The sequence below is a fragment of the Tachypleus tridentatus genome, chromosome 3 (assembly GCF_004210375.1).
Source record: "Tachypleus tridentatus isolate NWPU-2018 chromosome 3, ASM421037v1, whole genome shotgun sequence".
Taxonomy (NCBI): domain Eukaryota; kingdom Metazoa; phylum Arthropoda; class Merostomata; order Xiphosura; family Limulidae; genus Tachypleus; species Tachypleus tridentatus.
The window spans coordinates 96,873,804-96,892,146 of record NC_134827.1 but is presented as its reverse complement, the minus strand read 5'-3'; the positions used below and the strand labels follow the sequence as shown (position 1 = coordinate 96,892,146).

The window sequence follows — 18,343 nt, the reverse complement described above, 5'->3', positions numbered from 1 at the left end:
ATTTTCAGTGGTTAGGTTTCAATAATATCACGTAATACTCGTATTTAGATCTATCTATCTGTCAGGCTTACAAGTGCTCATAAATTAAGACGCATGAATGAAAATATCATAATTTGTGTATCCTATTGTCATAAATACTACCGTGTTTCTCCGATAATAAGACCTACCCATAAAATAAGACCTAGTGTGATTTTTGGGGATAGTTTTAATATAAGCCCTACCCTTAAAATAAGCCCTAGGTAAGAGTGGCAGGAAGAGGAAAGAAGTAAAAAAAAATTAATTTATTAATTAGTTTAATAGTTAGTTAATCAGTTAGTTTAAGTATTAATCAGTTAGTTTAATAGTTTAATAATAGTTTATTTTAAATGGTTAGTTTAATAGTTTTACTTTGTAACTTCATTTTTTTAATATATCAAAATAAGACATTCCCCGAAAATAAGCCCTAGTGTCATATTTTGGAGTGAAAATTAATATAAGCCCTGTCTTATTTTCGGAGAAACACGGTAGTTAGTGAATATCATAGCATAGGGTTAGGTTATTATACATCTGTAGGAACAAAAACATTAATTGTTATTTTTGTGGAATTAGCGCTGTATGGGGAATTGTTAATGTGAGATTTATTTAAGTTATATATGCTAATTATGAGTCTGTATAACGAAGCGTGTGTTGAACAATAATGTATAAATAACTTGGAAATATATGATTCACATATGTCTATCATATTAGTATATGATTCACGTCGCTCTGTCATAATTATATGTGATTCACATAGCCCTACCGTACAAATATATGATTGGCACATCTCTACTGTGTTTTTAAATAAGCTATTGAAAATTTATTTTCTTCGTGGTCATCATGAAAGTAAACTGTTCCCCTGTGCTACAACGGTACGTCTGCTGACTTACAACGCTAGAAAATGGATTTCAATACCCGTCATGGGAAGAGCACAGATAGCCCGTTGTGTAGCTTAGCTACAAATAAATCAAGTAAAGTTTTTTAAAAGGTATAAAAACAGCAACAAGAAAAACATAAACACGAGTTTTTTTTCTATTTCCAATAAAGCAAAGCTACAACAGGTCACCACCTATATAAGTCTGTAAACTTATCGCTGTCTCATAGAAAAGCCTCAAAGTTTTATTCGCATCAGGAACAAATGGATAAATCGTTACAACGTACGTCACTCGATGTTCGAATGACGTAACTATACGTTAAAAGACCAGGATGTAGCTTACGAAAGGATTCAATCATGAAATGAACAAAACTACTTTTATTATTCTATAAATTTATTAAGTTTATTAAGGTATTTAACGTTAGAAATGTCTTGTGTGACCCATCTCGTTGAAAGAAGACTGATATGTTATTCCTGCCACATCCATGATTCAGGGCCTGTTCACCCTATATGGAAATGGGATTTGTTTTTGTCGTAAACTGCAAAATAAACTCTCTGTGTTTTGCCCCACACGGTTATTAAGTCCTGATTCTGAGCATTGTAATCTATTATTCTATCAATGAGTCATCGAAGGCGAGGAGCGAAGCGTGTTGTTGTCTTGAGATATTTATTTCGAACCAGGGTGGAGAGTTGTTGGTCTGGTTCTGTTATGAACTGAACCGGTTGTCGTATTTTAAATTTGTTAGAAATCACTTACCAAGCTGTCTTATAAACTGTTGAGACAGAATGCAACAATGAACAAATGTAACGTGACACATTCGCACCACCAGTGGTGGATTTGTTTATGCTCATTGATTTGATTGTTTTTTTTTATAGCAAAGCCACATTAGGCTATCTACTGAGCCGCCGAGGGAATCGAACTACCAATTTTCCGTTGTAAATTCGTAGACACACCGCTGTATTAGTGGAGGGCTTTGTTTATACTTTTTAAAATTTCGCTCAAAGCTACACCAGGGCTACCTGCGCTAAACGTCATTTATTTAGTAGTGAAAGAGTGTAAAAAGCTACACATCATCACCGACCGCTAACTCTTGGGCTACTCTTTTACAAACGAAGTGGGATTGACCACACATTATAACAACCCCCGGCTAAAAATGCAAGTATGTTTGGTGGGAAGGGTATTCGAACCTGCTATCCTCAGATTTTGTTTGTTTGGAATTAAACCCACAGCTACACAATGGGTTATCTGTGATCTTCTCACCACGAGTATCCAAACCTAGTTTCTAGCAGTATAAGTCCGCGAGCATACAATTGTATGTAATTCGTCTTTTCAGTTTGGTTCTAAAGTATTTCAACTAGCCTGTGTGGACTTTTAACAAAAAAATAGAATTATTTTGAGTTTTAGATACCACTGCCACATCCTTTACTGTAAAGAATGTTGCGCATATGTTTGACTTGTTTTGAATATATTATCTTAAAACAAATGAATTATGTGCTCTCCACTTAGTGTTCGAATTTATCGCGAACAAGTCAGAGACATCTATTGTAACAGAATCGCAGCCCATACAAAAAATATGATGTGGAACTAATTATTTTACTGACATTCCCAGCTCAGATTTTTTTCCATCCTGGGGTAGAGTGATATTGGCTACCTAATAAGTTTGATATTCCTAAATGTATTTTATTATAATGCAAAAGACTAATTAAAAAAAGCTGAGAAAACTTTACTACATGGTTCAGTAAGTTATATTAAAATGACCTTGAGTATGTAAATCAGCATGTCACAAGACAAATAGTCAATACAAAGTCGCGGTGAAATAGTAAGTATCGTAACTAAATTTTGATGCTTGGCGTGGTAGTACCAAAATCACTGTTTTTAGGAATGGTTTATCACAACCATTTCAGACGCAAATTTCAAGTCTGTGATATCCTTTGTAAGTAATGGGATTAGAAAACAAAGAAATGTGGATCAACTTGGGGTACCAGGACCATCTCGAAAGAGTGTTGCAATAAATTGTTTCCTCGTTGGTGTAAAAAGATAATGGAGCCTTGTAGCAGATGAGAATCCATGAACACAAATGTCAGTGCCAAGAGTCTTTCATGTGCTTCAGATAACAGCAAAAACAAAATGAAAAAAGTTTTACTTCTGGGAACGATTATAATAGGGTGTGAGTTCACCAACATACTTTTCACCTCAATTAAGAATGAAATGAATAATCAAGCTGTTCCATAAAGTCGTTAGACGTAGCGTCTATTGGACGAAATGAATGCTCGGAAGCTGTCGTCCTCATGCGCTAGATAACATACGGAAAACAACCTGAAAGCCATATGACAGAACCTTTAACAACAGAAACTACGCCATAGAACTGTTGCCAAGATAAACAGTCGTTGGATGTCGCATAACTGACCAGACAGCATGTCATTTAACCACAGATAAAAAAAAGAACAAAACTAAGGCAATGTCTTTTAACCATAGATAAAAAAGAACAAAACTAAGGTAATGTCATTTAACCACAGATAAAAAACGAACAAAATCTAAAACAATGTCATTTAATCGTAATAAAAAGAACAAAACTAAGGCAATGTCATTTAACCATAGATAAAAATAACAAAAGCTAAAGCAGTGTCATTTCACCATAAATAAAAAGAACAAAACTAAGACAATGTTATTTAATTATAGATAAAAAAGAACAAAACTAAGGCAATGTCATTTAACCATAGATAAAGCAAAACAAAAGCTAAAGCAATGTCATTTCACCATAAATAAAACGAACAAAACTAAGGGAATGTCATAATAACCATAGATAAAAATAACAACAAAAGCTAAAGCTATGTCATTTACCCATAGATAAAAAGAACAAAGTTCAAAAACTCCAGTATTAGTTCTCCACATAAAAAGGAGCTATTATTAATTATTCATATAAAACTAAAGATGAAAACAGCATGTTATTATAATTTTAAGGACAGTTAAAGCAACATCATAAAGAATTGCTGTTAATTCACAGCTCTAACCGAAATATAATTACGACAATTCCATAATATATACCAACTCACAGTATCATTAAGGTGTAATTATAGTATTAATATGTTGGAATTATGTAGAAACACGGTAGACTATTGTTTACTTACCGTTGGCAACAACTTCGCCATTGATACGACCTTTAAAATACATTACACGTTCAACAGTGTATCGTTAATTTGTATGAAGCAAATTTTGTGTACCAGTACAAACAACTTGGACATTATGAAATACTTTTTTTTTTAATCATAGCTAGTTTAAGGGTAGAACAGTAGATTTATTTCTACTGAACATTCGAGTTACTTAGGTGAATTCGATACGTGGGTTAATTTGTCAAGCGTTAGAATCATTAGAGATGCAATCTGAATCGGAGAAGCAATAACTTTCGAAATTGTTACATTGATATATAGTGATGTTAAACTTTATTTAAACAGTATTGTTATATAATAAGTGCTCGTTAAATAAGGGGCTACTTTCTAATCGAATTTGTATTTTCTAAAGTTGTAATTAATTACATTTGCTCTTATTCCTCTGGTCAGAAGTTTTAAACTATAGATGGCTATGTCCGAGCCTTAAGGTCTCTGACCTGGTCAGGTGTAGCATGAGAAGTGGTTTAAAACTGTCAAACATTAAATCACTAGAGAGAGAAAAAAGCCAACAAACGGTGGATTTTGAGCTGAAGATTTTATCAGCGTTCTGGCCAAGCGCGTTAAGGCGTGCGACTAATAATCTGAGGGTCGCGGGTTCGCATCCCCGTCGCGCCAAACATGCTCGCCCTTTCAGCCGTGGGGGCGTTATAATGTGACGGTCAATCCCACTATTCGTTGGTAAAAGAATTGGCGGTGGGTGGTGATGACTGGCTGCCTTCCCTCTCGTCTTACACTGCTAAATTAGGGACGGCTAGCACAGATAGCCCTCGAGTAGCTTTGTGCGAAATTCAAAAAAACAAAAAACAATTTATCAGCGTTCATCAAAGTTACGCTGCGTACTGAACCTATCTTTTAAAAACACTTACTATATAATACAAAAAGAAATTACAATTTGTATTAATTCAATTGTTACAGTTAAAAAAAAACAAGAGATAATTTCAAAGTAGCTTTTCTTCAGAAATAATATAGAGTTTAATTACAGTAGCGGGCCCGACATACCCACGTGGTTAAGGCGCTCGAATCGTAATCCGAGGGTTGAGGGTTCGAATCCCCGTCTCACCAAACATGCTCGCCCTTTCAGGCGTGTGGGCATTATAATGTTACGGTCAATCTCACTATTCGTTGGTAAAAGAGTAGCTCAAGAGTTGGCAGTGGGTGCCTTCCCTCTAGTATTACGCTGCTAAATTAGGGACGGCTAGCGCAGATAGCCCTTGTGTAGCTTTGCACGAAATTCAAAAACAAACAAACAATTACAGGAGCCAGTATTCGTGGGCGAATACGTGTATACGCCACTCAGTTCCAACATAAACAAATTCTGACATCAGAAAAACCCTCCCACAAGTTTCACAGCGGTATTTGGATGTAATTACAACGCTAGAAACTGAGCATCGATACTCGTGGTGGGAGTTGCACAGATATCACATTGTATTGCTTTTACCACATGTAAACAAACAGACATCAGAAAATTATAAAACTTTATTTCACCACTCGGGACAAAAATTCCTATAATTATAGATTCGTTTATGACCCCTCTAAAATAACCAAAAATTATATATGTTTCATATTTTTGTAAGTATACGTAGGGGACTTATAAAAAGTAGCTTTGTACCAAATCCCATGTATGTCGGTCAACATACAGCCGAGTAATTGACCAAAATATCAAAATTACAATTTTTGTGAGCTCTGACCCCTTAAAAAGACTTAAATTAAACAAATCCAATGTTTTTTTTTAAGTTAAGGTTTAGGCGCATGAAAATTTGTACGTGTGCCAATATTCATCATTATTGCTGTAAATATGTTAGCATAAAAACACAAAATATATACTTTTAGATTGTTTGACCTTTGATCCCATACAATCCCTTGAACAGGTCTAAATTTAAAAAAAAATTAAAAAGATATCTGGACGTATTGGATCAAGGTGTTGGACCCGAGCAAATTCCGAGTCAACTAGCCAAGAAAAGAAGTGGTTGATTAAATTGTTTGGAAGAACAAAGTCGAAACAACAGAAAAAAAATATTCTGTCTCTCTGCGAACATATAATTAATTATCTGTAATCAAACTTATTATCATTGTTGTATTTTTTTTAATTATCCATACTTAAACATACACACAAAGATGTTTATATGTTTGGTATACTGGTAAATTAGTTAACCTTTAGTCGATAAAAGTGACAGCACTACTTTTTGGTGTCTTAATATTTTTCTTAGAGATACACAAGGGTTTTTTTGCGCACAACAGGCCTTAATTGTGAACTGATAAACCAGATGAAAAGCAGCTAATCAGCAGAACTAGCGCTGACTCTTGATTGGTTTGTTTTGAATTTCGAGCAAAGCTGCACGAGGGCTATCTGTGCTAGCCGTCCCTAATTAGACTAGAGAGAAGGCAGTTAGTCATCACCACCCATTGCCAACTCGTGGGATATTCTTTAACCAACGAATAGTGGGATTGGCCGTCACATTATAGCGCTCCCACAGCTGAAAGGGCGAATATGTTTGGTGCGACGGGGATTCGAACTCGCAACCTTCGGATTACGAGTCGAGTGCCTTAAGCACCTGGCCATGCCGGGCCACCGACACTTGAACAACACTCGTAGGATCGGCTAATAGGAGTTGACTGTCACTCTTATAACACGCCCATCACTCCAAATTGCGCTGCGCTTTTCTGCGTTAAATGGTCGAGAACCATGAAACCTTGAAATTCCAGTCCAGGCATGCTACCCACCTAGGCCGTTCTTGACCTAGGAGAGACAACATAAATATCTTGAGAACAAAACGAAGATGTAATAAGCTTATTGTGGAGAGAAACTCCATGTAATAAAATAATTACCAATCATTAATTATTTCAACGCTAAGACAACTATCCCCAGTAAAATTTCTGCCCTTATGTGTTTGTTGCTAAGCCTACTCCTGTCTGCCTCAACCACCCGTATCAGGAGGTGTGGATCCATCCATTATCATACAAAATTATCCATTTTATTGAGAAAATAACTACCAGGTGACTTAATGTCCATAAAACAGGCATTAAAGGTCCGAAACAAAGCCAAAGGGAATATTACGCTTGTCAATTACAGGAAAGTTCCTATTAACAAAAGCTATTAGCAGTAATAGGCCGTGGTGTGGTTTGTGTAACAGCGACACCTGTAATGTACAATAGAGCTGTTCTGTATATACGATTTCCCCCTGCAGTGAAATTAAGTGTACACGTTCACACATAGGAGAAATATTAGAAGTATTATTGATATCAGTATTCTAGTCCATGTATCCTAGCGTGTGAATACGTACATACAACGGTATGCGGATCTCTAGCTGTGAGAACAGCCGACACTTTCAAATATTTATCAGGAACCTGACGACTGTAACTTTGACTGGTTCTGGTCATTACAAGTCTACCAAACGTTGTCTTTACTGTTTGTTTTAGATGTTAGTAACAGTGTCACTGTAATACAGCATACATATCAGTAACCGTGTCAGCATCAATCAGCACACATGTCAGTAACAGTGTCAGTATGATTCATCACACATATTAGTAACAGTGTCAGTATCAATCAGCACACATGTCAGTAACAGTGTCAGTATGATTCAGCACACATATTAGTAACAATCAGTAGCAATCAGCACATATGTCAGTACAGTGTCAGTATGATTCATCACACATGTCAGTAACAGTGTCATTATGGTGCAGCGCAAATGTCAGAATGATTTAGCACGCATATCAGTAACAGTTTCAGTATCAATCAGTACACATATCATTAACACTCAGTATCAATCAGCACCCATGTCAGTAACAGTGTCAGTATGATTCAGCACACATATCAGTAACAGTATCAGTATAATTCAAAACACATGTCAGTAACATATGTCAGTAATAGTGTCAATATGGTTCAGCGCACATGTCAGTTACAGCAAAATGTATTTATACAGTTTATATGAATAACATGTTTATAAAGTTTCCATATACAGTTTTGTTGGAACAGTTCCACTGAATATAGTATATATATATATGACTAACATGGTAACAAATGTATTTATACAGTTTATATGAATAACATGTTTATAAAGTTTCCATATACAGTTTTGTTGGAACAGTTCCACTGAATATAGTATATATATATATATATATATATGACTAACATGGTAACAAATGTCATTATACAGTTTATATGGCTAACATATAAGTAGAATGTATTTATACAGTTTTAGGTGACTTTCTTTCGTCAACTTTAATGTATTTACACTATATTATGTAACTATCTATGGTCAGTATAGCGTTTTAAGACTGCATTATTTGACTATCCCTTATCAGTACAATGTTTTGACACTATTATGTGACTATCTTTAGTCAGTTTAACGTTTGGACATTATTATGTGACTATTTTACTCAGTACAATGTTTGGACATTATTATGTGACTATTTTACTCAGTACAATGTTTGGACATTATTATGTGACTATTTTACTCAGTACAATGTTTGGACATTATTATGTGACTATTTTACTCAGTACAATGTTTGGACATTATTATGTGACTATCTTTACTCAGTACAATGTTTGGACATTATTATGTGACTATTTTACTCAGTACAATGTTTGGACATTATTATGTGACTATCTTTAGTCAGTTTAACGTTTGGACATTATTATGTGACTATTTTACTCAGTACAATGTTTGGACATTATTATGTGACTATTTTACTCAGTACAATGTTTGGACATTATTATGTGACTATTTTACTCAGTACAATGTTTGGACATTATTATGTGACTATCTTTACTCAGTACAATGTTTGGACATTATTATGTGACTATTTTACTCAGTACAATGTTTGGACATTATTATGTGACTATCTTTACTCAGTACAATGTTTGGACATTATTATGTGACTATTTTACTCAGTACAATGTTTGGACATTATTATGTGACTATTTTACTCAGTACAATGTTTGGACATTATTATGTGACTATTTTACTCAGTACAATGTTTGGACATTATTATGTGACTATTTTACTCAGTACAATGTTTGGACATTATTATGTGACTATTTTACTCAGTACAATGTTTGGACATTATTATGTGACTATTTTACTCAGTACAATGTTTGGACATTATTATGTGACTATCTTTACTCAGTACAATGTTTGGACATTATTATGTGACTATTTTACTCAGTACAATGTTTGGACATTATTATGTGACTATTTTACTCAGTACAATGTTTGGACATTATTATGTGACTATTTTACTCAGTACAATGTTTGGACATTATTATGTGACTATTTTACTCAGTACAATGTTTGGACATTATTATGTGACTATTTTACTCAGTACAATGTTTGGACATTATTATGTGACTATTTTACTCAGTACAATGTTTGGACATTATTATGTGACTATCTATTGTTTCCACATCTCCTTTACACTGTTTTATTTGATTGATTTTTCTTCATTGTTGTGGTGTTTTATGTTTAATGCTGAATGCAAAACTAACAGATCACATTTGAAAACCACTACCCTAACAATAAGTTGTTGTTTTTTTACAATATTCGGTTCAAAAGAAAACATCGTACACTCGCCAGAAATAATATATACATTTTTGAGAGGTGGTGATTGATAAAAGTGTTACAATATTGTTATACGTTTTCAGTAATTGCGGTATAATTGTGGCTATCATAATATTTTAATCGATTGAACGAATTAATTGGTCTTTATTTGGGATTACAACATCAAATCTCATTTCCTCATGACGCGTGTGGTACGCGTACAACTTAACAGTTTGTTTGCTTTTTAACATACACATGCCGTTGCATCAGTACCCATTTTGTTTATAAAGCTACACCTCCACAAACACATCTCAAGTGAGAACTTTAACTTGTTTATGTTTTTAAAGCGTGAAATCTTTGAATCGCACACCAGCCACATCCTAAGTTTAGCCCACACGAAATTAAAAGTCACATAAGATATTCTATAACGTATTATTACAGCACCGAAACACGAAAACACTTTAGGCAGAGCATAATAGCAATATTTATCCTAGGGCTTTTTCCAAGGCAAAAGATTAGTTGTGGCGACCAAACGGGTGACCAAATCCAGTAAAAGAGAGACGTGTTTATGCACTACGGTTTGTTTTAATGTTTCATAACCTAACGTGTAAACGTTTAAACAACTTTTGTGTACGTTTTGTAGGAACAGTTATTTTACTGAAATTCCAAAGAGGTCTCTTGTTGCTATGCAACATCAGTATTGTTAGTATTAAGAAGGAAACAATAGTATTGCCAGTATTAAGTGTTAACTTAGGTATTCACTACAGTTTCGATTCACCTCAGACGGCAAAACGTTAATCTAATATACTAGTTCTCACTGGAATGCCATACTTTGCTATACAACAATAGTATTTTCAGGATCAAGTTTAAAACAATAGTATTGTCATTATCAATTATTAACGCAGGCAGTACGATAGTTTCATTCATTGTGGACGACAGAGCATTTAAATAATGTATTAGTTTTCCTTAAGCCAATAATGTGTCCAGACTAGGTCCTTATTTGTGATGCAACAAGGCACTTACTGTCTTACGTCGACAGCAAGAGTTATTGAAAGACTTTTAGTGAAACAAGGACAAGATGTGACTCTTAGGTAGCAGAACTTATTGAAATGGTCACAGTAAAGAGATAAGATGTGACCTTTGAATAGCAGAACTTACTGCAACCCTTTAAGTAAAGAAGGATAAGATGTGACCTTTGAATAGCAGATCTTACTGCAACCCTTTAAGTAAAGTAGGATAAGATGTGACCTTTGAATAGCAGAACTTACTGCAACCCTTTAAGTAAAGAAGGATAAGATGTGACCTTTGAATAGCAGAACTTACTGAAAGGGTTTCAGTAAAGAGGGAAAACTGTGGCCTTTAGACAGCATAACTTACTGAGAGCAGGATTTATTGGTTCATTGGAATTGAAAGGACATTTTGGTCTATTTGAGTGTATAAAGCGTATTAATCCATCACGGAGGGCAAGATGTATTGTTTTATTGAAGTATTGCTTGTTTGTTTTTGTTTTTGAATTTCGCGTAAAACTACACGAGGGCTATCTGCGCTAGCCATCCCTAATTTAGCAGTGTAAGACTAGAGGGAAAGCAGCTAGTCATCACCACCCACCGCCAACTCTTGGGCTACTCTTTTACCAACGAATAGTGGGATTGATTGTAACATTATAATACCCCCATGGCTGAAAGGGCGAGCATGTATGATCTGGTTTATGCATTTTCAACTTTATGATAAATTACATTAATAACAATAACATTACAGAAATTATTGTTTACCTGGAATAGCAGATGATTGGCCAGGAATTTTGACGTAACATGAAAATGGCTCTAAGTTATGTGAAACTTGATACTATACCTAGATATGAACGTAGTTACGTTGAACAGCGTGCATCGTGTGAAACTTGATTCCTTACTTTGATGTGAACGTAGTTACATTGAACAGTGTGTATCATGTGAAATTTGACACTGTACATAGATATGAACGTAGTTACGTTGAACAGCATGTGTCGAGTGAAACTTAACACTGGATATAAATACGAAAATAGTGAACGGTGTGTATCATGTGAAACTTGACACTGTACATAAATATGAACGTAGTTACTTCCAAACAGTGTGTATCATGTAAAACTTGACACTGCACATAGATATGAACGTAGTTACGTTGAACAGTGTGTATCATGTGAAACTTGACACTGTACATAAATATGAACGTAGTTACTTCCAAACAGTGTGTATCATGTAAAACTTGACACTGTACATAGATATGAACGTAGTTACGTTGAACATTGTGTACCATGTGAAACTGGACACTGTACATAGATATCAGGATACTTACATTGACCAGTATCTGAAGAGAGTCAACATAAGATTTCTCCGTATCAAAAAGTTCTCCTACCACGTGAGTCCGGGTATCCTGAAATGAACAAAACAACCAGTGATATTTTCGAAGGGTTTTCGTGTTATAATTTTTACAATGTAAGTAAAACATCTATTTCACAGTCAAACTTTCTTCATACATCTGTAGACTTTTTACTCATTTCCAACTAAACTAAACTTATATAAAAAAAAGGTAACCTCACCTTTCACGACTCTAGTTAACCGCAGTATTAATTTACTGAGCATTTTTTGTTAAAAGTTTAATTGTTCATCTATACGTATAAAATCTAGGATAATGTGTAATCAATTTTAATTATTGTATTCGGTTTACGAAAATATATTTTCAAAAAATATAATAACAGATATGGACAAACATAGAGCTTTGTTCATGCGATATTAACCACGAAGTCTTCCCAATGGAACCTCTGTGTTGTGTCCATTATAGGCAGGGGATCGACCCCCAAATTATGGCGCTCTAAGTCCTCTTGCTGAGAGGGGCAATCAGGAATCACATATTTAGTAGTAGAGGTTATAATGGCGTGTGACAGTTTGAGGAACCTTTTAACACAGACGAAGCTTTCTCGTCAAACTTGTTGATGCTATCTTAATACAAATTTCCATCTCTTCTCTGGGTTAAATTCGTAAGAAAACTAAATTCCGGTGCATGATTGCTGTCGTCCGCACATTCCAGCAAAATAAGACGATACGTTTCATCCGTTTAATAGGTCACTATAAACACACACATATAACAGCAGTTCTACTGTAGTTAGACTGGTGTTTCAATTCCTAGTTATAATTATCAAAACATTAGAAATGACCAAAACTAAGACTAAATGACTAAGCTACGTTGATGTTGTGAGGTCATTATGACATTGGCCACTCATGACCAGGTGGGTTAAGGCACTCAACTCGTAATCCGAGGATCGCGAGTTCGAATCCCCGTCGCACCAAACATGCTCGCCCTTTCAGCCGTGGGGGCGTTATAATGTTACGATTGACAATACTTCATTAACGATGGATACGTCAGGTTTATTAATACGTCGTAATATTATTGTTTCCTATTGTAGTACAACTAGTACATGTTACTGGAGAAAACGGTTACAGTGATAGAAGTTAGTAACTAGTGTTCTAACAACATTTATTTTAATTAGGCCCGGCATGATCAAGTGATCAGGACGTTCAACTCGTAATCTGAGGGTAGCGGGTTCGAATCCCAGTCACATCAAACGTGTTCGCCCTTTCAGTCGTGGGGGCGTTATAATGTAACGGTCAATCCCACTATTCGTTGGTAAAAAAAGTAGCTCAAGAGCTGGTGGTGGGTGGTGATGACTTGCTGTCTTCCCTCTAGTCTTACACTACTAAATTAGGGGCGGCTAGCGCAGATAGCCCTCGTGTAGCTTTGCGCGAAATTCAAAAACAAATAAACAATTATTAGGATATCTTCACGATTTAATAAAAAAAAAATCGTATATTTTAAATAAATGGCGTCATATACGTGTCAGTAATATTGTTCTTGTCTCTCTATGAGTTTTAAATACATTTGTATTAATAACTTGACCCAATGACTGATATCCACATATCGAACAAAAAGCAGTACAGTCTGGTTCAATGTTTTTTACCGACCTATATTTTCCTTTCAGTCGCATAAGCAGCAATGAGTTTCTTTATTTTTGAATTTTCTCGCAAAGCTACACGAGGGCTATCTGCACTAGCCGTTTCTAATTTAGCAGTGTAAGACTAGAGGGAAGGCAGCTAGTTATCACCACCCACCGCCAACTCTTGGGCTACTCTTTTACCAACGAATAGTGGGATTGGTCGTACGTTATAACGCCCCCACGGCTGAAAGGACGAGCATATTTGGTGTGACAATGATTCGAATCCGCGACTATCGGAGCAATTAGTTAAATATTGTTCTTGTTTTGAAAACATGGAAGCATTTACAGTGAATATCCTTCAATAATCCTTTAATTTCATTACCTCAGTGATGGTGTTTCTTTGGTTAGTTTCGCGAAAAAGCTACTCGGGGGCTATCTGCTATTTTGGAGTGATAAACTAGAGGGGTATGTGTGTGTGTATGTTTTCATATAGCAAAGTTACATTGAGCTCTCTGCTAAGTCCACCGAGAGCAAAAACTAGTGGAAAGGTAATTAATCAACATCATCCGCCGCCGACAATTAGGTTACTTTTTACTAGAATTGCAAGACAAAAGGACAGACCTGTTCAGTGACGAGTTTCGATCCCGCGGCCCGTAGATTGCTAGTGGGTACCCATCAGGCTATACTAGACTTAATGTGAGACATGAATACATTTTTATTAAAGATGTATACTACAACGCAGCTTTATCTCCGTATAGTTTGCAAATTGTTAAATATCATTTAGACTGTGCCAAATAAGCCAATGTACCTGTGTTTGTAAGAGCCCATTGTGAATTACTTATTCCTGATGTATGCTAACGTATTATTGTCCGTTATCCGTATCAGTGCTGTGTTTTCTGAATTAATACTACATTGAAGTCCTTACAACATCCGGTGCACGTGCACCAGCAGCATTTCTGTTTTTGTTTAACTAGGCCTGTTTCTATGGAGACGCTACAAATAAAGGCACATTATTATTTTCATATCGATTTATTTTTCTTATTCGGGGCTCTACTCTAACGTAGTAATTTCGGTGATTTGTCATTTAAAACATACATTCAATTGTCATTTAAGTATTACCACATTTTGGAAAACTAAACGTATCTACATCCACAAACAATAAACCTTTTTTTGGTTAAATTATGTCTCAGTTTTATTAATCAGAAAGAGAGTAATTCACACACAAGAAAATGATTTCGCTGTCTCACTAAATCTGTCTGAAGAAAATTAATCAGAGGTGTTTATACTTATATTAATGTATAACTCAGTAAAATCAGCGAAAAGAAAAAAAGGCAGTAAAAACAAAGCATGTAGTTAAATGGCCAATAAAGTAAATAACTATTATTTCAATGAAAAATAAACATATTTTACTGTCAAACGACGGATGTTATTTAGGCCCTTCAATACATAGTTAAAGCACTCGACTCGTAATCTGAGGGTCGCAGGTTTGATCCCCGTCGCGCCAAACATGCTCGCTCTTTCAGCCACAGGAGCGTAATAATGTGATGTTCAATCCCACTATTCGCTGGTAAAAGAGTAGCCCAAGAGCTGGCGGTGAGTGATGATGACTTGTTGCCTTTCATCTATTCTTACGCTGCTAGATTAAGAACAGCTTGGGCAGATAGCCCTCGTGTATCTTTGCATGAAATTCAAAAACAAACAAAATGAATACATTTCTTACGATTAGAATTAGTTGATTTATTATTATGTTGTATAAAATAGAAGTAAACAGCAACCTTTTTTGTGTATTTGTTTATAAAATTTGTTTTCAGAAAAATAATTGCTGTTGTATAGTATTTGCCTTATTTTACCTTGTCTGGGTTTTAGTTTCAGTTTCTTCATGGTTTTGGATAACGAAAACTGCTGTAGAGAGTTAGAGTTTTACGCTGCATAGTAAGTAACCCAGGGTTATGGACTGCTGTAGAGAGTTAGAGTTTTACGCTGCATAGTAAGTAACCCAGGGTTATGGATAGAAGCAAGTAAAATTATTTTACTTTCCTAAAACAAAAGTCTATTGAGAGAGAAGTAGTCGGTATCTGTAATCATAAGTTTTTCACAGGCGGATGGGTCTGGGATTAATATTCCTTTTGTGGAAAAACGTTACGTTAATCAGATTACTAACTAATACATATAGATCTCTGAAAGGCTAAAAAAAGGTATAACAATTCAAAAGGTAAAAGAGCTGAGCGTTGCCCAGTGGTTAGCGTGCCGGGCTGTCAATTCGAACGTTCACGGTCCCCTACTCTTTAAAAAAAAAAATCGGTTCAACACTTTGGGTCAGTACGTACATCATAAGAGTGACAGTCAAATCCCACTATCCGATCAAATTTTCTAAAATTGTTGCTGAGTTCTGTCCAATAGTTTCCCTCCTTCTAGTCTATCAGTTGGATGTTAAGTAAGGTTCTGAAGACATTCTTCTGCAGTAGTAATAGACTGCTAGTGCCTTTTACTGCCGGCAGAGGGATGTCGCAATTAATTACTCCATTTTAAGATTTTCTGCATGTTTTGGAATTATATTACCGGAATATTATGAAAGTCACCACTATCATGTCAAAATATCTGAACACCAAATTTACGTCATAAAATTTGTATTTATGCAAACATAAATAATAGTGTTCGTATTTGCTACACACTGAGATACTTGTTTTTTCTCAGCAAATTATTTAGTTACTGTGTAACTCAATTTTACTTTTAATCAAGTTTAGTGTGACTTTTTTATTAGTTCACCCTAATTGTAAAGAAGAAATTCGTTCACTGTTCTAATAAATGGTCTGCTTTGAGAACATAATTATTTGCCTATAATAAAATGTACCGGTAGTCATTTACAACGGTAGTTAAATGACCGGCAGTAACATGTCACAATACCAGAAATTAGGGACGGTTAGCGAAGATAGTTCTTCTGTAACGTTGCGCGAATATTCGAAACAAAAATAGTAACAACCAGTTCAAGAAACATACTAATATTCTTGTTTGTTAGTTTTTAGAATCTCGTGCAAACCTACTCAAGGGCTATCTACGTTAGCCAACCCTAATTTAGCAATGTAAGACTAGGGGAAGGCAGATAATCATCACCACCTACCGCCAACTCTTGAGCGACTCTATTTTTCCAACGGATAGTGGCATTGACCGTAACATTATAACGCCCTTAAAGCTGAAATGGTGAGTATATTTGATGTGAGAGGGATTCGAATCCGAGACCCTCAACCAACGAGTCGAGGGCCCTAACCACCTAGTCACTAATATACTTAACACAATATAAGCAAAACCCTGACATTCGAATGTCGCATTTGTTTAAATAGCATAATTTGTTATTAATGTAACGTTTAACCGGGAAATAATAAGATGAAAGTTAGATACCAGCAACTGAAAATAATTGCTGCAGTTTCTCAAAGCAAACAACCTCATAGCTTCAAACCCATATATTCTTCTCCTGCAATTCTAAACACCTTTAAAGTTATCTTGAGCACCACAAAAGATTCAAATATGTAGACACTAAATATGTTTTATGTACTTGAAACATTTAGCTATAAACATGAGAAAGGTAAAATATAAATAACTAAAGTCTACTCCTCTTTATTTTATAATCAAGTTATGTCATTTTCAAAGAAGACCACGTGTTGTCAAACAACACCAAACAAAACTTTCTTTGAGTATAAAAGTAATGAAATATGTGAAATGTATAACATTTAATATAGAGACTGTGAAGTATCCTCTAAGACAAAACAGTATGCACGTTCATTGTTCGTATAAAATAGATTAAAATGATACTTCCACTCGCTGGTACAATAAACTTAAGCAAGCTAACTGTTGAATGTTTTAGTATCACAAAGTTAAACAGTCTTTCTGTTTACTAGTGTGATATCACAAGTTGAAACAAGGTTCCTGTTCATTAGTAAAACATTACAAAACTGATACCAGCACTACATACATGTATGTATTTGTTTTTATCTTTCAGACCCCTGCACGAATTACGTGTAAGAATATAAACATTTTCATTTGCGAACGCTCTATTTATCTGAGAACAATAGAACTCGCAAATTACTAATAATCTGAGGCTATCGGTAGGCATGACGCATTACTTTTTTTCTTGGTTATACATTATCCATTACTGTTTTCCATACTTGGTTAGACATTATCCGTTACTGTTTTCCACCCTTGGTTAGACATTATTCATTACTTTTACTACCCTTGGTTGTACATTATCCGTTACTGGTTTTCACCTACGTTATACATTATCCATTACTGTTTTCCACCCTTGGTTAGACATTATTCACATTTACTTTTTTTTTACCCATGGTTACATTATCCATTACTTTTTCACCCTTCGTTATCCATTATCCATTCTTTCACCCCTGCGTTTATACGTTATCCATTGCTGTTTTTTCACCCTACGTTATGCATTATCCGTTACTGGTTTTCACCCTACGTTATGCACCACTGTTATCCGTTACTTTGTTTTCCACCCATGGTTAGACATTATCATTACTTTTACTACCCTTGGTTTATTCATTATCCATCTGTTACTGGTTTTCACTTACCGTTACTAGGTTATCCATTACTGTTTTCACCCTTGGTTAGACATTATTCATTACTTTTTTACCCAGCTGGTTGCCACATTATCCGTTACTGTTTTTCACCCTGGTTATTCATTATCATTTTCACCGCGGCATAGACAGTACGGACATTATTCATTACTTTTACCTTTGGACATTACATTATCTGTTACTGTTTTCACCCTACGTT

The 18,343-nt window shown here is 35.1% G+C and overlaps 1 protein-coding gene across 1 annotated transcript in view; it reads right to left on the bottom strand.

Moving 5' to 3' along the window:
- The window catches only part of LOC143245918 (rho guanine nucleotide exchange factor 17-like), a 152,423-nt gene extending 134,267 nt beyond the window's left edge, over positions 1-18,156 (bottom strand). Inside the window, exons 1-2 of the mRNA XM_076492170.1 lie at positions 18,139-18,156; positions 11,926-12,003 (exon numbers count right to left, since the gene is read on the bottom strand). Of these exons, the coding sequence (XP_076348285.1) occupies positions 11,926-12,003; positions 18,139-18,156 (96 nt within the window). The remainder of the gene's footprint in view (positions 1-11,925; positions 12,004-18,138) is intronic.
- Positions 18,157-18,343: the final 187 nt, after the last annotated feature.